The 25,498-nt window shown below is 45.8% G+C and overlaps 1 protein-coding gene across 1 annotated transcript in view; it reads right to left on the bottom strand.

Annotated features, from left to right (window-relative positions):
- The window catches only part of ANKRD50 (ankyrin repeat domain 50), a 120,625-nt gene that overhangs the window by 40,327 nt on the left and 54,800 nt on the right, over nucleotides 1-25,498 (bottom strand). Inside the window, exon 3 of the mRNA XM_030191763.1 lies at nucleotides 1,680-1,909. Within this exon, the coding sequence (XP_030047623.1) occupies nucleotides 1,680-1,909 (230 nt within the window). The remainder of the gene's footprint in view (nucleotides 1-1,679; nucleotides 1,910-25,498) is intronic.

The following is a 25,498-nucleotide window of genomic DNA, read 5'->3' as shown; positions in this document are numbered from 1 at the left end:
GCGATGCCCACTCTTTCCTACCCAGCATGACCTGCTCTTCAAAATGGCTGCTGCAACCTGTAGCCTCACAGTACTTCAAGTGCCATACTGGGCAGCAGCGAGTAGGTATTGCTCTTGCAGTTTTTCCCTAGACCTCCAGGGACCTGCAAAGGGAGGCCTGAGGGAAGCGTATGGGAATGGTAGTTGGGGTGGGGCTAGCTTAAATTTTCTTTGAGGGGGGGCAGATCTTAAGGGGGATTCTGATATTTCAGGCAGGGGTGGTAAGACTGGGCGTCTAAATGGCAGATGACGTTTAATGTGAGCAAGTGCAAAGTGATGCATGTGGGAAAGAGGAACCCGAATTATAGCTATGTCATGCAAGGTTCCACGTTAGGAGTCACGGACCAAGAAAGGGATCTAGGTGTCGTCGTTGATGATACGTTGAAACCTTCTGCTCAGTGTGCTGCTGCGGCTAAGAAAGAAAATAGAATGTTAGGTATTATTAGGAAAGGAATGGAAAACAAAAATGAGGATGTTATAATGCCTTTGTATCGCTCCATGGTGCGACTGCACCTCGAATATTGTGTTCAATTCTGGTCGTCGTATCTCAAAAAAGATATAGTGGAATTAGAAAAAGTGCAGAGAAGGGCGACGAAAATGATAAAGGGGATGGGACGACTTCCTTATGAGGAAAGGCTGAAGCGTCTAGGGCTCTTCAGCTTGGAGAAGAGACAGCTGAGGGGAGATATGATAGAGGTCTATAAAATAATGAGTGGAGAGGAACGGGTAGACGTGAATCATTTGTTAACTCTTTCCAAAAATACAAGGACTAGGGGGCATGCGATGAAGTTACAAAGTACTAAATTTAATACGAATTGGAGAAAATTTTCTTCACTCAACGTGTAATTGAACTCTGGAATTTGTTGCCAGAGAATGTGGAAAAGGCAGTTAGCTTAGCGGAGTTTTAAAAAGGTTTGGACGGCTTCCTAAAGGAAAAGTCCATAGACTGTTATTAAATGGACTATTTCTGGGATAAGTAGTATAAAATGTTTTGTACTTTTTTGGGATCTTGCCAGGTATTTGTGACCTGGATTGGCCACTGTTGGAAACAGGATGCTGGGCGTGATGGAACATTGGTCTTTCCCAGTATGGCAATACTTATGTACTTATGTACTTAAGAGGGATTGAAGGCGGGGGAGGGGGGGGGGGGAAACACTGTGCCTTACTGGCTGCTACCCGGAGGTTAACCAGGCACTGACTGATATTAAAAGCAATGCCCACTAACCTCACCACATAAAGTTAGGACAGCCTTTTTTCTGTCCTACATTTATATGATTACCTAGCTGGTTAGTGGACTAAATATAGCCGCTAACCAGCTAGATCGTCGCTCTGCCCAAACTCCAGCCGTGGCCCGCACTAACTTGCCAGTTAGGGGATGGCCAGTTATAGGGACTATTCAGCGGCAATTTCTCTCCTGGCCGTTTAATCACTTTCAATGTCTACCCCATTGTGTTTTACTATAATTCTTATTATGTTTTATTGTAATTTTATTTTCATTTTGCTGTGACTGCTTTGAAGTTAATCAAATGGAAGGCAGATTATCAAGTTGTAATAAACAGAAACATGGCCATTAAAAAAAAAAACACTTTTAAAACAAGCAGTTATGCAAAGTATTACCAAACTAAGCAACATGTACATACCTGTAAACATTTTTGTAACAGCTTTACTTTGCTTCCGGGCAGAACAGATGAGGAGCAGCCAGGGAGGAAAGAGTTCGTGATGTGCAGCTAAGAGTTCTGCTATAGTTCCCGAAAAGCCAGCAGGTCTCTGATCAGCCTCTGCAAGGTTACATCCCTCGTCGATAGAATCCACAAGTAGGAAGAGGGTCTGAGAGGGCGCCTTCATTGCCAAAAGAGGGAGAAGAACACACCTGCAAGACAAATACAGCAGTTCAGTGTCCTAAGACTACTGCCGAAGTCAAGAAAAAGAAATCAAATATTTGAAACTGTCTGGAAATAAGAAATGTGTTTTACTACATGGAGGAGTGGCCTAGTGGTTAGGGTGGTGGACTTTAGTGCTGAGAAAGTGAGTTGGATTCCCACTTCAGGCACAGGCAGCTCCTTGTGACTCTGGACAACTCACTTAACCCTCCATTGCCCCATGTAAGTCGCATTGAGCCTGCCATGAGTGGGAAAGCGCGGGGTACAAATCATAGGCGCCCAGTATAAGAGGCTTGGGGAGGCTAAGCCTCCCCAGCCCAATCATCAACTTCCGCTTGTGGTACAGCCCACCCTCCCGCCCCGCGCATTTTCATCTTTTATTTCCGTGGCAGCAACGTCAATGAAGAAAAAGACTACAGGCTCGCCGCCAGCTTCTCCCTTCTCTCTGCACACAGTGTCCCGCTCTCGCGGAAACTGGAAATGCATCACCGCAGAAGGCGGGACACTGTGTGCAGACAGAAGGGAGAAGCTGGCGGCGAGCCTGTAGTCTTTTCTTCATTGACGTCGCTGCCACGGAGCGTATGGAGGTAAGCTCCGCCCCCTTTAGCCTCCCCAAACAGTTGGGCTACCGACCGTCTATGGTACAAATGTAACAAAACAAAAAACATAGTAAATGACAACAGATAAAGACCTGAATGGTCCATCCAGTCTGCCCAACAAGATAAACTCATTTTACATGGTATGTGATACTTTATATGTATACCTGAGTTAGATTTGTCCTTGCCTTTCTCAGGGCACAGACCGTAGAAGTCTGCCCAGCATCTTGAACTAAAAGTTCAGAAGCTAACGTCGAAGCCAGGGGCGTAGCCAGACCTCATGGTGGGAGGGGGCCAGAGCCCGAGGTTGGAGGCACATTTTGAGTGGCGCCCCGTCCCCACCTCGCCTCCTCGCCCCCCCACTGCCTCACCTTGCCCCCCCACTGCCTCACCTCGCCCCCCCACCACCTTGCCTCGCCCCCTCACAAACAAATACCTTTGCTGGCGGGGGTCCCCAAACCCCGCCAGCCGAAGCCTTCTTCAGCGTGGTCTCCGGCGCAGCTGCGTTCGCAGCCTGCCCCCTGCTCTTCTTTCTTCTTGCTCCTCCTGTGCCCAGGAGGAGCAAGAAGAAAGAAGAGCAGCGGGCAGGCAGCGAACGCGGCTGCGCCAGAGACCGGCGCTGAAAAAGGCTTCAGCTGGCGGGGGATGGGGACCCCCGCCAGCCAAACCAGGGGCCCGGATGATATTTGCAGGGGCCCAGGCCCCCCCTGGCCCCCCATAGCTACGCCCCTGGTTGAAGCCCCTTAAAATTTACAGTCCAGCCCATCCATATCTATTCAATGTGGGTCAGCATATTGGACAGAACTAGTGGCAGCCATATTCTGGCTCACAAGCAAATTGTACCAACGCTTGGCACTGCATGTGCTGGAATATTATTTTAAGCGCAATAAATTCTGCAATACTTTCATTTTATGTGCAGAATAGCATTCTGGCACATGCATATATGGGCATGCAAGTTGAAGTGCCAATAAAAAGTAGGCAAAACCATCCTCACAATTGTTGACTGCAGAAGAATGAGCTTAACACTTTATTCCTCCCCCAGCATCAGACAACCCTGCATTCAGCCCTCTTCTGCGATGTGCTGAACGCCTATCTTCATTACTGTGGGATTTAAATGTGTTGTCTGCTGTCTACTCAGTTCACAGTTCATATTTATTTAAAAAACCAAAATAAAAACAGTTAGCTAAACGGTTTACAAGTAATCATAAACTTCATTTGGAAAAGGGGAGGGAGAGATATAAAAGGATTCTGAGGATACATGGAGAAAATATCAATCAAGGAGGAGACATATGCTTCAATAAAGAGGTGGGATACACATGGTGGGGAGGGTAGTGAAAAGGAGACAGGACAGTGAAGGAAGAATTATTGCTATAAAGGAGCAGGAACTGGCAAGGAGAGCCTGAGACATAGGCATCGCTACCATTGCCCCATGTAAGCCGCATTGAGCCTGCCATGAGTGGGAAAGCGCGGGGGACAAATGTAACAAAAATAAAATAGATACTATTGGAGATTCTACATGGAATGTTGCTACTATTGGACATTCTACATGGAATGTTGCTACTATTGGAGATTCTACATGGAATGTTGCTATTCCACTAGCAACATTCCATGTAGAAGCCTGCACGGCCACATTGGTGATCTGCTAGGGCCGGTGGTGGACTTTGGTCCTGGGGAACTGAGGAATTGAGTTCAATTCTCACTTCAGGCACAGGCAGCTCCTTGTGACTCTGGGCAAGTCACTTAACCCTCCATTGCCCCATGTAAGCCGTATTGAGCCTGCCATGAGTGGGAAAGCGCGGGGGACAAATGTAACAAAAATAAAATAGATACTATTGGAGATTCTACATGGAATGTTGCTATTCCATGTAGAAGGCTGCGCAGGCTTCTGTTTTTGTGAGTCTGACGTCCTGCACGTACGTGCAGGACGTCAGACTCACAGAAGCAGAAGCCTGCGCAGCCACATCGGTGATCTGCAAGGGCCGACTTCTACATGGAATGTTGCTAGTGGAATAGCAACATTCCACGTAGAATCTCCAATAGTAGCAACAGTGGAGGAGTGGCCTAGTGGTTAGGGTGGTGGACTTTGGTCCTGGGGAACTGAGGAATTGAGTTCAATTCTCACTTCAGGCACAGGCAGCTCCTTGTGACTCTGGGCAAGTCACTTAACCCTCCATTGCCCCATGTAAGCCGTATTGAGCCTGCCATGAGTGGGAAAGCGCGGGGGACAAATGTAACAAAAATAAAATAGATACTATTGGAGATTCTACATGGAATGTTGCTACTGTTGGAGATTCTACATGGAATGTTGCTATTCCACTAGCAACATTCCATGTAGAAGGCTGCGCAGGCTTCTGTTTCTGTGAGTCTGACGTCCTGCACGTACGTGCAGGACGTCAGACTCACAGAAGCAGAAGCCTGCGCGGCCACATTGGTGATCTGCTAGGGCCGGTGGTGGACTTTGGTCCTGGGGAACTGAGGAATTGAGTTCAATTCTCACTTCAGGCACAGGCAGCTCCTTGTGACTCTGGGCAAGTCACTTAACCCTCCATTGCCCCATGTAAGCCGTATTGAGCCTGCCATGAGTGGGAAAGCGCGGGGGACAAATGTAACAAAAATAAAATAGATACTATTGGAGATTCTACATGGAATGTTGCTACTGTTGGAGATTCTACATGGAATGTTGCTATTCCACTAGCAACATTCCATGTAGAAGGCTGCGCAGGCTTCTGTTTCTGTGAGTCTGACGTCCTGCACGTACGTGCAGGACGTCAGACTCACAGAAGCAGAAGCCTGCGCGGCCACATTGGTGATCTGCTAGGGCCGGTGGTGGACTTTGGTCCTGGGGAACTGAGGAATTGAGTTCAATTCTCACTTCAGGCACAGGCAGCTCCTTGTGACTCTGGGCAAGTCACTTAACCCTCCATTGCCCCATGTAAGCTGCATTGAGCCTGCCATGAGTGGGAAAGCGCGGGGTACAAATGTAACAAAAATAAAATAGATACTATTGGAGATTCCACATGGAATGTTGCTACTGTTGGAGATTCTACATGGAATGTTGCTATTCCACTAGCAACATTCCATGTAGAAGCCTGCACGGCCACATTGGTGATCTGCTAGGGCCGGTGGTGGACTTTGGTCCTGGGGAACTGAGGAATTGAGTTCAATTCTCACTTCAGGCACAGGCAGCTCCTTGTGACTCTGGGCAAGTCACTTAACCCTCCATTGCCCCATGTAAGCTGCATTGAGCCTGCCATGAGTGGGAAAGCGCGGGGTACAAATGTAACAAAAATAAAATAAATAAAAAAAAATGCACCCCCTTTGCACAGTGGTGTGCTGGAGCAAGACTTTTACGGGGATGGTAAAATGTCTTGCTCCCATGTGGTGCAAAACTTAAACAAAACAAAGCCGTGAATACCGCTGGTGTCCTCCTCTCTCACCCCCCACCCCCATCGCGGTATCTTACTTATGCAGCCAGCAACAGGATCACCACTACAGGCCTGCTGCAGGACTTTCCCTCTGCCAGGTCCCACTTTCTAATGCAACTTCCTGTTTTGCCCTCATTTCCTATTTCTGCAAGGGCGGGACCAGAGCTGAGAGAGAGAGAGAGAAGGGAAAACTGAAGTAACCGCCGAGCCTGCATGCTTTTTACTGCTGCTGCCGGTCGCCGTAACCCCGACGCGGTAAGTCAAGATGACTTTTAAAATTCGGAGGGAGGGGGCCTGGAACTGGAAGGGAGGGAGGGAGGAAGGGAGGGATGACGACTCTGGAACTCGGAGGGAGGGAGGGAACGAACTTCCGGTGGGTGAAATATTGGGGGTGCTCGAGCACCCACAGCACCCACGGAGTCGGTGCCTATGGCTGCCTTTACTGCCGCTGCCCGCCGGTTCGCCACTGCAACTTCGGTAAATAGAATATTTTGCAGGGGGCAGAACGGAATGTAGGGGAGATGCCAGCCCTCAGAAAAAAAGGTGCCGGTACGCTGTACTGGTGCGTACCGGCACAAAGAAAAGCACTGGCTGTTCCTGAGTTGATTGTCATAATCTGAATATTTCTTTTGTGTGGCCAGTTGTAAGGGGGTAGCTTCATTGTTGGGGAATAAGGAATTTGTGATACAGACCTGGGGCTTCAAGGTTTATATTGAGATTCTGACCAATCTTGTAGAGAATCCAAACTTCATGTCCACATACAAGAATTTGTTGAATGATGCTGTCACATATATAATGATGATTTTACCGGGTAGTTTCAACAGGCTAAAGAGGGGAAGGTTTCTTTTATGTATAGTAGAGGAGTGTGGTAGCCGTGTTAGTCCACTCTTAAGGTTATCAATAGAAATCAAACAAAATAAAACATGGAAAAGAAAATAAGATGATACCTTTTTATTGGACATAACTTAATACATTTCTTGATTAGCTTTCGAAGGTTGCCCTTCTTCGTCAGATCGGAAATAAGCAAATGTGCTAGCTGACAGTGTATATAAGTGAAAACATTCAAGCATTACTATGACAGTCTGACAGGGTGGGAGGATGGGGGTGGGTAGGAGGTATGCATGGGGACATCAAAGCATATCACTGATATTCTAACAGGATGGGTGTGGATAGGTGAGGGGTGGAGAGAAATACAGCTTTATGGTTTATAATGGGCTAGGAACCCCAGATCCTTGTTAAGTCCTTTCTGTTGGGTGTTAAAATATTACTGCTCATTTAAAAGTGGAGGGGGAAGGGGGTTATTATGGAAATGTTGCTTTGATTTGCCCCCTCCCACATACCTAGCTTGCCCCCCTGTTGCCACCCCAAATATTTATGTCTAGAGACGCCACTGGACTGAGATTATTAAGATTACGGTGGAAATGCCTTAGAGAAAAGGTGAGCTTTAAGTATAGCCTTGAATCTAATGGATGAAAGTTTATTTTTATGTTTATTAAAATCTTTAATATACCACTCCACTTAACGGTTTGTAGATGCAGGGGGACAGCATTCCAGAGAGTAGAAGAGCGAACAAAGTGTGAATGGATCTTAAGGAAGCAGGGGACTACTACTACTACTACTACTACTACTATTTAGCATTTCTATAGCGCTACAAGGCATACGCAGCGCTGCACAAACATAGAAGAAAGACAGTCCCTGCTCAAAGAGCTTACAATCTAATAGACAAAAAAATAAAAAATAAGCAAATCAAATCAATTAATGTGAACGGGAAGGAAGAGAGGAGGGTAGGTGGAGGCGAGTGGTTACAAGATGGGGCAAGACGTAGGGGCTCAGGAAGTTTATTCCAGGCGTAGGGCGCAGCGAGACAGAAGGCGCGAAGTCTGGAGTTGGCAGTAGTGGAGAAGGGAACAGATAAGAAGGATTTATCCATGGAGCGGAGTGCACGGGAAGGGGTGTAGGGAAGGACGAGTGTGGAGAGATACTGGGGAGCAGCAGAGTGAATATACTGTTGGGAAGAATGTAGGGAGTGATTCGGACAGCAGGGGATCAGACATTTGAATAAGAAGAGAGGAAGGCCAGACCGGAAGATGTGGAAGGTTAAGACAAGAATTTTATAAGCAATCTGGTATTGAACTGGCAACCAGTGTTCGGCACGAAGGACAAGAGTAACATAAGCAAACTTCTTTGCACCGTATAGTAAATTGATGGAGGTGTTCTGTATAATCTGTAGTCAATGTAACTGGAGCACAGTCTTACAATAATCGAGACAAGAAATGACAAGAGACTTTGTACACTGTTAGTCTGTACATTGTGCTAAAGCTGAGCTAACCTGGGCACATAGCTTAGCAAGCTTCATTGCATTGGCCCCTAAATCTGCCAAATGTTAACGCTCATAAAATCTGAATCTGCAATTAGCTAATACACTCTCTATAGTCACTTCTAAGGACTACACCATGCTTGGTCAGGCCAATGGTCCATCAAGTCCAGCATTTTACCTCCAACACTGGCCAATCCAAATCATCTTAATTGCTTCCCTTTGCTCATTCTCAGAAATTCTGGTTAATAACTGCCAGTGGACATGACCTGCAGAAATATGTTCAAACCTTTCGAAATTCAACTATACTAATAACCTTGACTACTTCCTCTGGTAATAAATTCCCCAGAATAATTACATGTGGAACATAGGCAGCGCAGTACACATTATATGCAGGTACTTTCTCTGTCCCTAGAGGGCTATCAATCTAAGCTTTTTTAGCTGCAGCAATGGATAACCTATCCATTTCAAGTAGGGGGAAAAAAAATGAATATCAATGAACAGAGAATCTCCCTGCCCCTCTGACATTACTTCCTATTCCGGGCAGGGGACTGGCGGAGCTGACTGCTCCATGCACCCCCAGGTGGCGAGGACGATGCGATTCTGGGGAGGTGGGTGATGCACCAGGAGGGCGGGTGGGGGGGGGGGGGGGGCGTAGCGGCAAACCGCTCTGGGTGGCAGCCAACCTAGGTATGCAACTGAACATAATGCTACATATAATCTCTAGTGGTAAATAGTAAATACCGGGGCAGATATTCAGCTGGCAGTGGTGAGTGTTTTTTTTTTTTTTGCTGCTGCCAGAGTTGTTCCAGGATGTTCAATGCCGGGTTATGTCCGGGCACTGGCACTGAATACCCAGATTTATGCGGCTAAGTGTAATATCCAGCAAATAAGTGACACCACATAAAGAGAGGACGGACTTTTATACGATACAACTTGGCTGCCTAACTTAGGCGCTTAAGTGCTGAATACCGACACGTCACTGCATAAAAACATAAAAACAGGACGGAGTCAGTTCCAGAGAGCGGCTACTACAATTGTCAGTGGCCTTCATCATAAAGCATATGGGGACAGACTTAAAGATCTCAATACGTATCCAGCATAGTACAGGAAGATTGGAGGATGGCTAATGTAATGACAATTTTTAAAAAAGGGTTCCAGAGGTGAGCCAGGAAATTATAGACCGGTGAGCCTGACGTCTGTGCCAGACAAAATGGTAGAGACTATTATAAAGAACAAAATTACAGAGCATATTCAAAAGCATGGATCAACGAGACAAAGAGGGGCATAATCAAAAGGGGCACCCAAGTTTTCCTGAGGAAGTCCTCGCAGGACGTCCCGGCGAAGGGGCGGGGGAAACCCGTATTATTGAAACAAGATGGGCGTCCATCTTTCGTTTTGATAATACGACTGGGGACGCCCAAATCGCGAAATTTAGGTCGACCTTAGAGATGGTCATCCCCGATTTTTGGCGATAATGGAAACCGAGGACGCCCATCTCAGAAACAACCAAATGCAAGCCATTTGGTCATGGGAGGAGCCAGCATTCGTAGTGCAGTGGTCCCCCTGACATGCCAAGACACCAACCGGGCACCCTAGGGGGCACTGCAGTGGGCTTCATAAATTGCTCCCAGGTGCATAGTTCCCTTACCTTGGGTGCTGAGCCCCCCAACCCCCCCGCAAAAAAAACCCACTACCCACAACTGTATAACACTACCATAGCCCTAAGGGGTGAAGGGGGGCACCTACATGTGGGGACAGTGGGTTTCTGGTGGGTTTTGAAGGGCTCCCATTTACCACCACAAGTGTAACAGGTAGGGGGAGATGGGCCTGGTTCCGTCTGCCTGAAGTGCACTGTACCCACTAAAACTGCTCCAGGGACCTGCATACTGCTGTGAGGGAGCTGCGTATGACATTTCAGGCTGGCAAAAAATATTTTTAAAGTTTTTTTTAGGGTGGGAGGGGGTTAGTGACCATTGGGGGAGTAAGGGGAGGTCATCCCCGATTCCCTACGGTGGTCACCTGGTCAGTTCGGGCACCTTTTTGAGTCTTGGTCGCAAGAAAAAATGGACCAAGTAAAGTCGGCCAAGTGCTCGTCAGGGATGCCCTTCTTTTTTCCATTATCGGCTGAGGACGCCCATGTGTTAAGCATGCCCCAGTCCCGCCTTCGCTATGCTTCCAACACCCCCCCCCCCCCATGAACTTTGGTTGTCCTTGCGACGGAAAGCAGTTGAGGACACCCCAAATCGGTTTTCCATTATGCCGATTTGGGCGACCCTGTGAGAAGGACGCCCAACTCCCGATTTGTGTCGAAAGATGGGCGCCCTTCTCTTTCGAAAATAAGCCTGAAAGCCAACATGGATATAGTGAAGGGAAATCTTGCCTCACCAATCTATTACATTTCTTTGAAGGGGTGAACAAACATGTGGATAAAGGTGAGCCGGTTGATATTGTGTATCTGCATTTTCAGAAGGCGTTTGACAAAGTACCTCATGAAAGACTCCAGAGGAAATTGGAGAGTCATGGGTTAGGAGGTAGCGTTCTATTGTGGAGTAAAAACTGGTTAAAAGACAGAAAACAGAGTAGTGTTAAATGGTCAGTATTCTCAATGGAGAAGGGTAGATAGTGGGGTTCCCCATGTTTGTACTGGGACCGCTGCTTTTTAACATGTTTATAAATGATCTAGAGATGAGAGTAACTAGTGAGGTAATTAAATTTGCTGATGACACAAAGCTATTCCAAGTTATTAAATCACAAGAGGACGTTATGAGACTGGGCATCCAAATGGCAGATGACGTTTAATGTGAGGAAGTGCAAAGTGATGCACGTGGGAAAGAGCCTGAACTATGGCTATGTGATGCAAGGTTACACATTAGAAGTCACTGCCTAGAAAAATATCTAGGTTGTCATCGTTGATGATACGTTGAAACCCTCTGCTCAGTGTGCAATGGCAGCTAAGAAAGCAAATGGAATGTTTGGAATTATTAGGAAAGAAATGCTAAACAAAAATGAGTGTTATAATCCCTATGCATCGCTCCATGGTGCGATTGTATCTTAAATACTGTGTGCAATTCTGGTCACCACTTCTCAAAAAAACCCCATAGCGGCATAAGAAAAGAGCAACAAAAATGATAAAGGGGATGGGACGACTTCCCTATGAGAAAGGTTAATGCAATTAGGGCTCTTCAGCTTGGAAAAGAGACAGCTGAGGGGAGATGATAGAGATCTATAAATTACTAAGTGGAGTGGAACGGGTAGATGTGAATCGCTTGATTACTCTTTCCAAAAATACTAGGACTAGGGGGCATGTGAAGCTACTAAGTGGCAAATTTAAACAAACCAGAATAAATATTTCTTCACTCAATAAGTAATTAAACTCTGGAATTCATAGCCAGAAAATGTGGTAAAAGCAGTTAGCTTACCAGGGTTTTAAAATAGTTTTTAATAATTTCCTAAAAGAAAATTCCATTAGCCATTATTAAGATGGACTTGGGTAAATCCACTGCTTATTTCTAGGATAAGCAGCATAAAATCTACTTTACTTTTTTTGGATCTTGCCTGGTACTTGTGACCTGGATTGGCCACTGTTGGAAACAGGATACTGGGCTTAATAGATCTTTGGTATGTCCCAGTATGGCAATGTTTATGTTCTTATGGAAGAAAGACAGGATAGGGGAGATATGATAGAGACATTTAAATATGTATATGGCATAAATTCACAAGTCTCTTTCAACTGAAAGGACTCTCTGGAATGAGGGGACATAGGATGAAGGTGAAAGGGGATAGACTCAGACGTAACCTGATGAAATACTTAAAGGTGGTGTATCAAGTCCCATCCCCTTTCATGAATCATGGAACGGACTCCCAGTGGAAGTGGTGGGGATGAAAATAGCATATGAATTCAAGAAAGCTTGGGACAAGTACATATCATCCCTAAGGCAGAACAGATAGCATGGATAAGCAGACTGGATAGGCCATACAGTCTTTATCTGCCTTCATTTTTCTATGTCCGTTCCCAGACCGCTCACAGAGTGGCCAGCTTTGAGTTTAGCGGTCTGTGGTGATACTCAGCGTCACTATGCAGTTAAGTGCTTTTGAAAATCAGTGGATATCCCCGAACAATGGAACCATTTCCGGTCAGTCAAATCGCTTTGAATAATTGACCTCACTAATTTCAATCGGCCTCTTACAGAACCTGCTAAACAGATTTTCTAGACCTGGGATAAGCCATCTCATTATTCTTTTTGATTATTTACAAAGGGGCAGCTCTGTAAGTCTGTAGCAGCGAAACTCCTAGGCCATGGCACCTTAAGGACTACCCAACTTATTCAGAAACATCTGAGAAAATAGATATTACTTTCAAAAATTCATGCTTCAATAAATCAGTTAGTCCAGTGGTTCCCAAACCTGGTCCTGGAGGCACCCCAGACAGTCAGGTTTTCAGGATATCCACAATGAATACCCACGAGAGACATTTATTTATTTTATTTATTTGTTACATTTGTATCCCACATTTTGCCACCTATTTGCAGGCTCAATGTGGCTTACGTAGCACCGGAGAGGCGTTTGCAGACTCCGGTGTGAACAAATACACAGTGATGTTGTGATAAGATTACTACTACTACTATTTAGCATTTCTATAGCGCTACAAGGCGTACGCAGCGCTGCACAAACATAGAAGAAAGACAGTCCCTGCTCAAAGAGCTATGTAATAAAAGTGAACCAAGTATAGGACAATCAAGCCATTGTGACATCACTGATGAGGTTGGCTCTTATTGGTGGACTGAGGCATTATGACATCACAATATTAGCTCTGGTTACAAGAGACTACTACTACTATTTAGCATTTCTATAGCGCTACAAGGCGTACGCAGCGCTGCACAAACATAGAAGAAAGACAGTCCCTGCTCAAAGAGCTATGTAATAAAAGTGAGCCAAGTATAGGACAATCAAGCCATTGTGACATCACTGATGAGGTTGGCTCTTATTGGTGGACTGAGGCATTATGACATCACAATATTAGCTCTGGTTACAAGAGACTACTACTACTATTTAGCATTTCTATAGCGCTACAAGGCGTACGCAGCGCTGCACAAACATAGAAGAAAGACAGTCCCTGCTCAAAGAGCTATGTAATAAAAGTGAGCCAAGTATAGGACAATCAAGCCATTGTGACATCACTGATGAGGTTGGCTCTTATTGGTGGACTGAGGCATTATGACATCACACTATTAGCTCTGGTTACAAGAGACTACTACTACTACTATTTAGCATTTCTATAGCGCTACAAGGCGTACGCAGCGCTGCACAAACATAGAAGAAAGACAGTCCCTGCTCAAAGAGCTATGTAATAAAAGTGAGCCAAGTATAGGACAATCAAGCCATTGTGACATCACTGATGAGGTTGGCTCTTATTGGTGGACTGAGGCATTATGACATCACAATATTAGCTCTGGTTACAAGAGACTACTACTACTACTATTTATCACTTCTATACCACTACAAGGCATACGCAACGCTGTACACCATACATGAAAAGACACTCCCTGCTCAAAGAGCTTACAATCTAATAGACAAAAAAATAAAGTAAGCAAATCAAATCAATTAATGTGAACAGGAAGGAAGAGAGGAGGGTAGGTGGAGGCGAGTGGTTTCAAGTGGTTACGAGTCAAAAGCAATGTTAAAGAGGTGGGCTTTCAGTCTAGATTTAAAGGTGGCCAAGGATGGGGCAAGACTTAGGGGCTCAGGAAGTTTATTCCAGGCGTAGGGTGCAGCGAGACAGAAGGCGCGAAGTCTGGAGTTGGCAGTAGTGGAGAAGGGAACAGATAAGAAGGATTTATCCATGGAGCGGAGTGCACGGGAAGGGGTGTAGGGAAGGACAAGTGTGGAGAGGTACTGGGGAGCAGCAGAGTGAGTACATTTATAGGTTGGTAGAAGACGTTTGAACAGGATGCGAAAACGGATAGGGAGCCAGTGAAGGGTCTTGAGGAGAGGGGTAGTATGAGTAAAGCGACCCTGACGGAAGATGAGACGGGCAGCAGAGTTTTGAACCGACTGGAGAGGGGAGAGGTGACTAAGTGGGAGGCCAGCAAGAAGCAGATTGAAGTAGTCTAAACGAGAGGTGACAAGGGTGTGAATGAGGGTTTTGGTAGAGTGCTCGGAAAGAAAGGGGCGGATTTTACGGATGTTGTAAAGAAAGAAACGACAGGTCTTGTCAATCTGCTGGATATGAGCAGAGAAGGAGAGAGAAGAGTCAAAGATGACCCCAAGGTTTCGAGCTGAGGAGACACGGAGAATGAGAGAGCCATCAATAGAAATAGAAAACGGGGGGAGCGGGGAGGTGGGTTTGGGGGGGAAAATGAGAAGCTCGGTTTTGGTCATATTTAATTTCAGATGGCGTTGAGACATCCAGACAGCAATGTCAGACAAGCACGCTGACACCAGTTCATGTGGCATAGCCACATTAGGGAGTCGTACAGCGGAAGAGTTGTGTCATGTCCATTACGTTCTTTAGTTTGTTGTGTTGCGGAGATCAGGCATTTAAGTTGGATTAGTAGGGTATGCCTTTTTAAACAGGTTGTTTTTTAGGCAGTGCATGCAAATCTTTCTCATGAATATTCATTTTGGATATCCTGAAAATCTGACTGGCTGGGGTGCCTCGAGGACCAAGTTTGGGAACCACTGAGAGGAAGATGCACTAAAGTCGTCGGTAATTCCCGTTCCCTACCGATTCCATAGCGAATCAGTAGGGAACGGGAATTCACTAAGGAAAGGGAATGCAAATGAACTACTCGTTGTAGCTCCGTTGCATTCACCAATACCTTGGTAGCCAGTTGGAGAATCGGGACGTCCCATTCAGTTATGCTCCTCTTCTTGGGTCTCTTCAGGCAATCAGAGCGCATCTAGCTTGCTGGTGTCAGCTACACGCACTCTGATTGGCTGAAGAGACCTGGAAGAGGAGCATAATGGAAAGGGACGTCCCGAACTCCGGATCGACTCGAGTCGCAGGTCCCCGATTCCCTAATCCCTTCTCCTCGCTGCTACAAAAGGTGAGCAGCGCAGGGGAGACAAAACTAAAAAAAAAAAAAAAAACGGCGAAAAGACGTTCCTCACAAGCGCAGGCAGAGTACGTCCATAAAGGACGCCCCTCACGTGCGCTCGCTGCTTTTTTTCCTTCCTTTTTAAATTTTTTGGGGGCTCTTTTCCTTTCCGATTCCCTCACAGGAGCCCTAACGAGAGGTGCAGACCTCACGTTAGGGTTTCCACGGTAAGGGAATTGGAAAAACGGTAGTGCATCTCATTATAATGAGCTGCAACGGTACTGCAGCTCATTATAATAGCCTTTGGATAATTTGCATTCCGTTTTCGTTGCCTGCTACCGTGCCAGGAAAAATGCCCTTGGTGCATGCCCCGGTAAACTACTTGCGTTTTAAACTGCCTGGAACCAGTTTAAAACGCAAGTTGTGGGCTCGTTAGGTTTTGTGCATCTGGCTCTCAGTTAGGCTATAAGGTGCTACCAGTCTCTTTGTTCTTTTTAAACTTGTAGGTATAAAAAAGATACACAGAAAACAAGTTCTCCATTTGGGACTTGGAGGGAGGGGTTACAATCTGATAAACCAACAGGTTGTCTTCAATCTTCAAAGCATCAAAAAGCTCAAGGCTAACCTAACTAGTTGTTGTTTTTTTTTTTTTTAGCAAGAGCATAAAACCACATTAAAGGATTTGCTAAACAGGAAACAGCAGCTGCAGGCAATTAAGTGATTGCAGACCTCAGTGAGTTTATAGATGCTTAGCTTGTTCTCTAAGTCCCCAATGCTCAGGACCATTAGCGCCGGACTAGCACCTGCATTTGCTACTGTTGAATGCTTGGTGGGACCAGCATGCCAAAGCCTAACGCAAATAACATGCAAATCGCATTTAAATTATGTCATTAGCAATTTGCCTCAAAGCTCAAAGAAAAGGGCCCTTAACAAGGGTGCCCTCGATGTTGGGAACCTAACGATGTGATACCCGCAACGAGTCTTCTCCGGAGCAGCCCCCACACTCTGGAATGCATTGCCTTAAAGGCTCCGCTTAACACAATCAGGAAGCAGGTGAAAGCTTGGCTCTTCAACCAAGCCTTTAATGGAAGAAGTAACTAACTTGTTAGTCTCACTCACACACACAAGGATTTACTCGGGCTGCACAAACTGCAGCAGGACATGTTTATCCACTCCTACCCTAGCTGAGATCATATTTAACCATCTCTCTGACCTCACATGCAACTTTCTTCAAATTAATCACCTTACTTTCTAATTCTTCCTACTCTCTTACTCATCTATATGTTACAACTATGCCTTACCCCTCACTACCAATTATAATGTTCTAGTACATATTGTGTTGTCATTGCAAGTAGTATACCATGCCAAACTTTGTATTGTTGTTCAAATATTTTGACTGCTCTAATTGCCTAGTGCTCATGTTTGATCTATTCTTACTGTACACCGCCTTGAGTGAATTCCTTCAAAAAGGCGGTAAATAAATCCTAATAATAATAATAATAACAACAGCTGGGAAATGGCATTAGGATTTGTGAAGCAGTCCGGCAGTGTTCAGCTCAGCCCCTGACTTCTTTGTTCTGGAGATCTTGCACGGGGATGTTAGAAGAGGGCCGGGAGGGGAGAGGGGAGGGGAGGGTGCGGGACCTAAACCTGCCTATTCTGGGTAATGCACCACCTAGAATTGTTTCTCCTTTAAGAGTCAGCTGCTATATATTTTCTGCTACTGTTATGGCAATGACTTTTATCCACAGAAGGGAAGGCAGTTTTCAGCAGCCCTTTTTCCACAGGTAAATTGTTGTTTACCCATGGAAAACTACTACTACTTATTATTTCTAAAACGCCACTAGACGTACGCAGTGCTGTACACTTGAACATGAAGAGACAATCCCTGCTCGACAGAGCTTACAATCTAATTTATTTATTTATTTGTATCCCACATTTTCCCACCTATTTGCAGACTCAATGTGGCTTACAATACATCATGAATAGTGAGAGTACATGAGAAAGTATACCTTTAGTAATAGCATAGAAATTTTGGTAACATGATAATGATAGAACATGGAAATATTTTAACAAGCAAACATCTTAAGAGATATTTAAGAAATATATAAGAATTATAAAGAAAATGTACATTTAGTAATAAAAGAGGATCTTGGGTAGATAATGAAGAAACATGTTAGTACAGAAATTCATATTTATTGATCTTTGTTGTACGCCTTGTTGAAGAGATGGGTCTTCAGTAGACTTCGGAAGTTACTACTACTACTACTACTATTTAGCATTTCAATAGCGCTACAAGGCATACGCAGCGCTGCACAAACATAGAAGAAAGACAGTCCCTGCTCAAAGAGCTTACAATCTAATAGACAAGAAATAAAGTAAGCAAATCAAATCAATTAATGTGAACGGGAAGAGAGGAGGGTAGGTGGAGGCGAGTGGTTACAAGTGGTTACGAGTCAAAAGCAATGTTAAAGAGGTGGACTTTCAGTCTAGATTTAAAGGTGACCAAAGGATGGGGCAAGACGTAGGGGCTCAGGAAGTTTATTCCAGGCGTAGGGTGCAGCGAGACAGAAGGCGCGAAGTCTGGAGTTGGCAGTAGTGGAGACGGGAACAGATAAGAAGGATTTACTAAATGAAGAGAGAGATATAACAGGCATCTCAGAAACCTGGTGGAAGGAGGACTACTTCTACTACTATTTAGCATTTCTATAGCGCTACAAGGCGTACGCAGCGCTGCACAAACATACAGTGGGGGAAATAAGTATTTGATCCCTTGCTGATTTTGTAAGTTTGCCCACTGACAAAGACATGAGCAGCCCATAATTGAAGGGTAGGTTATTGGTAACAGTGAGAGACAGCACATCACAAATTAAATCCGGAAAATCACATTGTGGAAAGTATATGAATTTATTTGCATTCTGCAGAGGGAAATAAGTATTTGATCCCTCTGGCAAACAAGACCTAATACTTGGTGGCAAAACCCTTGTTGGCAAGCACAGCGGTCAGACATACATACATAGTAACATAGTAACATAGTAGATGACGGCAGAAAAAGACCTGCACGGTCCATCTAGTCTGCCCACGATAAACTCATGTGTATACCTTACCTTGATTTGTACCTGTCTTTTTCAGGGCACAGACCATATAAGTCTGTGCAGCAGTATTTCCTGCCTCCCAACCACCAGTCCCGCCTCCCATCACCGGCTCCGGCACAGACCCCGTATAAGTCTGCCCTCCCCCATCCTAGCCTCTCAACCACCAACCCCTCTTCCCCCCGCCACCCAATTTCAGCTAAGCTTCTGTGGATCCATTCCTTCTGCACAGGATTCCTTTATGCCTGTCCCACGCATGCTTGAATTCCGTTACCGTTTTCATCTCCACCACCTCCCGCGGGAGGGCAAATCACAGACGTCTTCTGTAGTTGATGATGAGGTTTGCACACATGTCAGGAGGAATTTTGGTCCACTCCTCTTTGCAGATCATCTCTAAATCATTAAGAGTTCTGGGCTGTCGCTTGGCAACTCGCAGCTTCAGCTCCCTCCATAAGTTTTCAATGGGATTAAGGTCTGGTGACTGGCTAGGCCACTCCATGACCCTAATGTGTTTCTTCCTGAGCCACTCCTTTGTTGCCTTGGCTGTATGTTTTGGGTCATTGTCGTGCTGGAAGACCCAGCCACGACCCATTTTTAAGGCCCTGGCGGAGGGAAGGAGGTTGTCACTCAGAATTGTACGGTACATGGCCCCATCCATTCTCCCATTGATGCGGTGAAGTAGTCCTGTGCCCTTAGCAGAGAAACACCCCCAAAACATAACATTTCCACCTCCATGCTTGACAGTGGGGACGGTGTTCTTTGGGTCATAGGCAGCATTTCTCTTCCTCCAAACACGGCGAGTTGAGTTCATGCCAAAGAGCTCAATTTTTGTCTCATCTGACCACAGCACCTTCTCCCAATCACTCTCGGCATCATCCAGGTGTTCACTGGCAAACTTCAGATGGGCCGTCACATGTGCCTTCCGGAGCAGGGGGACCTTGCGGGCACTGCAGGATTGCAATCCGTTATGTCGTAATGTGTTACCAATGGTTTTCGTGGTGACAGTGGTCCCAGCTGCCTTGAGATCATTGACAAGTTCCCCCCTTGTAGTTGTAGGCTGATTTCTAACCTTCCTCATGATCAAGGATACCCCACGAGGTGAGATTTTGCGTGGAGCCCCAGATCTTTGTCGATTGACAGTCATTTTGTACTTCTTCCATTTTCTTACTATGGCACCAACAGTTGTCTCCTTCTCGCCCAGCGTCTTACTGATGGTTTTGTAGCCCATTCCAGCCTTGTGCAGGTGTATGATCTTGTCCCTGACATCCTTAGACAGCTCCTTGCTCTTGGCCATTTTGTAGAGGTTAGAGTCTGACTGATTCACTGAGTCTGTGGACAGGTGTCTTTCATACAGGTGACCATTGCCGACAGCTGTCTGTCATGCAGGTAACGAGTTGATTTGGAGCATCTACCTGGTCTGTAGGGGCCAGATCTCTTACTGGTTGGTGGGGGATCAAATACTTATTTCCCTCTGCAGAATGCAAATAAATTCATATACTTTCCACAATGTGATTTTCCGGATTTAATTTGTGATGTGCTATCTCTCACTGTTACCAATAACCTACCCTTCAATTATGGGCTGCTCATGTCTTTGTCAGTGGGCAAACTTACAAAATCAGCAAGGGATCAAATACTTATTTCCCCCACTGTAGAAGAAAGACAATCCCTGCTCAAAGAGCTTACAATCTAATAGACAAGAAATAAAGTAAGCAAATCAAATCAATTAATGTGAACGGGAAGGAAGAGAGGAGGGTAGGTGGAGGCGAGTGGTTACAAGTGGTTACGAGTCAAAAGCAATGTTAAAGAGGTGGGCTTTCAGTCTAGATTTAAAGGTGGCCAAGGATGGGGCAAGACGTAGGGGCTCAGGAAGTTTATGCCAGGCGTAGGGTGCAGCGACACAGAAGGCACGAAGTCTGGAGTTGGCAGTAGTGGAGAAGGGAACAGATAAGAAGGATTTATCCATGGAGCGGAGTGCACGGGAAGGGGTGTAGGGAAGGACGAGTGTGGAGAGATACTGGGGAGCAGCAGAGTGAGTACATTTATAGGTTAGTAGAAGAAGTTTACAGGATGTGAAAACAGATAGGGAGCCAGTGAAGCGACTTGAGGAGAGGGGTAGTATGAGTAAAGCGACCCTGGCGGAAGACGAGACGGGCAGCAGAGTTTTGAACCGATTGGAGAGGAGAGAGGTGACTAAGTGGGAGGCCAGCAAGAAGCAGATTGCAGTAGTCTAAACGAGAGGTGACAAGGGTGGGGATGAGGGTTTTGGTAGAGTGCTCAGAAAGAAAGGGGCGGATTTTACGGATGTTGTAAACAAAGAAACAACAGGTCTTGGCGGTCTGCTGGATATGAGCAGAGAAGGAGAGAGAAGAATCAAAGATAACCCCAAGGTTTTGAGCTGAGGAGACAGGGAGAATGAGAGAGCCATCAACAGAAATAGAAAACGGGGGGGAGTGGGGAGGTGGGTTTGGGGGGAAAAATGAGAAGCTCGGTTTTGGTCATGTTTAATTTCAGGTGGCATTGAGACATCCAGACAGCAATGTCAGACAAGCACACTGAAACTTTGGTTTGGATGCAAGGTGAGATATCAGGGGTAGAAAGGTAGATTTGGGAGTCATCAGCATAGAGATGGTAGGAAAAGCCATGGGATGAGATTAATGAACCAAGTGAAGAAGTGTAGATAGAAAAGAGGAGGGGACCAAGAACAGAACCCTGAGGTACGCCGACAGGCAGAGGGATAGAAGTAGAAGAGGATCCACCAGAGTGAACACTGAAGGTGCGGAGGGAGAGGTAGGAAGAGAACCAGGAAAGGACAGAGCCCTGGAATCCAAGTGAGGACAGGGTATCAAGGAGTATGCTGTGATCAACAGTGTCAAAAGCAGCAGAAAGATCAAGAAAAATGAGGATGGAATAGAGGCCTCTGGATTTAGCCAGTAATAGGTCATTGGAGACTTTAGTAAGCGCAGTTTTGGTTGAGTGGAGAGGGCGAAAACCAGATTGGAGTGGGTCAAGCATGTGAGTAGAGAAAATCAAGGCAGCGGTGGTGAACAGCACGCTCAAGTAATTTGGAGAGAAAGGGGAGGAGGGAGATGGGTCGGTAATTAGAGGGACAAGTAGGGTCGAGTGAAGGCTTCTTAAGGAGAGGTGTGACCACAGCATGTTTAAAGGCAGTAGGGACAGTTGCAGTGGAAAGTGAGAGGTTGAGAATGTACAGATAAACAGAATAAGAGCAGGTGAGATGGCATTAAGAAGGTGGGTGGGAATGGGATCAGAGGAACAGGTGGTACATTTTGAGGAAGAAAGGAGAAGTGTAGTTTCCTCTATAGTAACTTCAGGAAAGGAGGAAAAGGAATGAGGGGAAGGAGGGAGAGGGGAACGGACTAGTGGAGGGAGAGGTGGCGAGGTAGAGAATTCAAGGTTTATCTTTTGAACCTTGTCGTGAAAGAATTTAGCAAGGGTCTGAGGAGATAATGAAGGGGGAGTTGGGGGAGGGGGCACCTTCAGGAGAGAGTTCAATATGGTGAAGAGAAGTCGAGGGTTAGAGCCAAGAGAGTTGGTCAGTTGGATATAATAATCCTGTTTGGCGCGTAAAAGAGCAGATTGGAAGGAGGTCAGCATGAACTTAAAGTGTAAGAAATCAGCAAGGGTCCGAGATTTCCGCCAGAGGCATTCGGCAGAGCGGGTACAGGAACATAGATAGCGGATATTAGAAGTCAGCCAAGGTTGGGGTTTTGTACGCCTTATAGGGCGGATCATCAAAGGTGCAAGAGTGTCTAAGGTAGAGGATAGAGTATTGTTGTAAGAAGAAACAGCCTCGTTGACAGACGTGGATGGTGCCACAGTAGAGAGGAGGTTTGAAACATGGGAGGATAGAGATGATAAGATAGGACGGGACTGGGAGGGAGGAGATTTAAGTGTGAAAGTTATAAGATGGTGATCAGAGAGAGAGGGGAAGATCAGAGGCAAGGAAACTAGAGGGTGAACAGTTGGAGGAGAAGATGAGATCAAGACAGTGACCATTTTGATGAGTGGGGGAGGTGGAGCATAGTTGGAGATTAAAGGAGGATGTTAAAGCGAGTAACTTGGAAATATAAGAGTTGGAAGGATCATTAGCAGGAATATTAAAGTCACCAAGGATGAGAGAGGGGGAGGAAGGATCATGGAAGAAGGCAAGCCAGGCATCAAAGTCACTGAGAAAGGATGAAAGGGACTTATCAGGGGGACGATAAATGACCGCTATTCGAAGAGGCAGAGGAGAGAAAAGGCGGATGGAGTGGAGTTCAAAGGAGGAAAAACAGTGAGATTGAGGTGGAAGAAGGGGTTGAAATCTGGAGGAGGGAGAGAGAAGTAGTCCAACACCACCCCCGCGACCAGCAGGGCGAGGAGTATGTGAAAAAAGATAACCGCCATGGCAGAGGGCTGCGACTGAAGCAGAGTCATCAGGGCAGAGCCAGGTTTGTTGGTTTGTTCATAGGTCGTTTTTAGGTTTCGCGGGAGCGCATTCCAGAATTGTGTGCTCAGGTAGGAAAAGGTTGACGCATGCGTTAGTTTGTATTTAAGACCTTTACAACCTGGGAAGTGAAGACTGAGGAATGTACGGGATGATTTTTTGGCATTTCTGGGTGGTAAGTATACAGTGGTGGAAATAAGTATTTGATCCCTTGCTGATTTTGTAAGTTTGCCCACTGACAAAGACATGAGCAGCCCATAATTGAAGGGTAGGTTATTGGTAACAGTGAGAGATAGCACATCACAAATTAAATCCGGAAAATCACATTGTGGAAAGTATATGAATTTATTTGCATTCTGCAGAGGGAAATAAGTATTTAATCCCTCTGGCAAACAAGACCTAATACTTGGTGGCAAAACCCTTGTTGGCAAGCACAGCGGTCAGACGTCTTCTGTAGTTGATGATGAGGTTTGCACACATGTCAGAAGGAATTTTGGTCCACTCCTCTTTGCAGATCATCTCTAAATCATTAAGAGTTCTGGGCTGTCGCTTGGCAACTCGCAGCTTCAGCTCCCTCCATAAGTTTTCAATGGGATTAAGGTCTGGTGACTGGCTAGGCCACTCCATGACCCTAATGTGCTTCTTCCTGAGCCACTCCTTTGTTGCCTTGGCTGTATGTTTTGGGTCATTGTCGTGCTGGAAGACCCAGCCACGACCCATTTTTAAGGCCCTGGCGGAGGGAAGGAGGTTGTCACTCAGAATTGTACGGTACATGGCCCCATCCATTCTCCCATTGATGCGGTGAAGTAGTCCTGTGCCCTTAGCAGAGAAACACCCCCAAAACATAACATTTCCACCTCCATGCTTGACAGTGTGGACGGTGTTCTTTGGGTCATAGGCAGCATTTCTCTTCCTCCAAACACGGCGAGTTGAGTTCATGCCAAAGAGCTCAATTTTTGTCTCATCTGACCACAGCACCTTCTCCCAATCACTCTCGGCATCATCCAGGTGTTCACTGGCAAACTTCAGACGGGCCGTCACATGTGCCTTCCGGAGCAGGGGGACCTTGCGGGCACTGCAGGATTGCAATCCGTTATGTCGTAATGTGTTACCAATGGTTTTTGTGGTGACAGTGGTCCCAGCTGCCTTGAGATCATTGACAAGTTCCCCCCTTGTAGTTGTAGGCTGATTTCTAACCTTCCTCATGATCAAGGATACCCCACGAGGTGAGATTTTGCGTGGAGCCCCAGATCTTTGTCGATTGACAGTCATTTTGTACTTCTTCCATTTTCTTACTATGGCACCAACAGTTGTCTCCTTCTCGCCCAGCGTCTTACTGATGGTTTTGTAGCCCATTCCAGCCTTGTGCAGGTGTATGATCTTGTCCCTGACATCCTTAGACAGCTCCTTGCTCTTGGCCATTTTGTAGAGGTTAGAGTCTGACTGATTCACTGAGTCTGTGGACAGGTGTCTTTCATACAGGTGACCATTGCCGACAGCTGTCTTTCATGCAGGTAACGAGTTGATTTGGAGCATCTACCTGGTCTGTAGGGGCCAGATCTCTTACTGGTTGGTGGGGGATCAAATACTTATTTCCCTCTGCAGAATGCAAATAAATTCATATACTTTCCACAATGTGATTTTCCGGATTTAATTTGTGATGTGCTATCTCTCACTGTTACCAATAACCTACCCTTCAATTATGGGCTGCTCATGTCTTTGTCAGTGGGCAAACTTACAAAATCAGCAAGGGATCAAATACTTATTTCCACCACTGTATCAGGTCTGACATGTAGGCTGGTGCGTCTCCGTGAATAATTTTGTGAACTAGGGTGCAAATTTTGAACGTGATACGTTGAGTGGGAGCTAGTGCAGTTTTTCTCGTAGAGGTTTGGCGCTTTCGTATTTTGTTTTGCCGAATATGAGTCTAGCTGCGGTGTTCTGAGCTGTCTGAAGTTTTTTGATTATTTGCTCTTTGCAGCCAGCGTAGAGTGCATTGCAGTAATCTAGATGACTGAGTACCATTGATTGTACCAGATTGCGGAAGACGGTTCTTGGGAAGAAAGGTCTTACTCTCTTTAGTTTCCACATTGAATGGAACATCTTTTTGGTTGTGTTTCGCGTGACTCTCAAGTGCTAGGTGTCGATCGATGGTAACTCCAAGAATTTTTAGGGTATCCGAAATTGGAAGATTCAGTTTTGGTGTGTCAATGGTGGTGAATTTATTTGTGTTGTATTGCGAGGTGAGTATTAGGCATTGGGTTTTTTCTGCATTGAGTTTCAACTTGAATGCGTCCGCCCATGTGTGCATGATGTGTAGGCTTTGGTTGATGTCATTGGAAGTTTCCTTTAGATCTTGTTTAAATGGGATGTAGATCGTTACGTTGTCTGCGTATATGTATGGGTTAAGGTTTTGGTTTGCTAGTAGTTTCGCCAAAGGTATCATCATTAAGTTGAATAGAGTCGGTGAGTGGGGGGATCCTTGTGGTACTCCACATTCAGGTATCCATGTAGCTGATGACAGACAAACAGGACAAACAAGGGAATATTGAAGTGAGGATGATAAATAAGGGTTAGGAGTTAAAAGGAGCATCAAAAAGGTGGGCTTTTAGCTTAGATTTGAAGACGGCCAGAGATGGAGCTTGACGTACCGGCTCAGGAAGTC

The sequence above is a fragment of the Microcaecilia unicolor genome, chromosome 2 (genome assembly GCF_901765095.1).
Source record: "Microcaecilia unicolor chromosome 2, aMicUni1.1, whole genome shotgun sequence".
NCBI classification, from domain to species: domain Eukaryota; kingdom Metazoa; phylum Chordata; class Amphibia; order Gymnophiona; family Siphonopidae; genus Microcaecilia; species Microcaecilia unicolor.
Note: the sequence above shows the minus strand (reverse complement) of the source record. Positions and strands in the feature narration are given on the sequence as shown.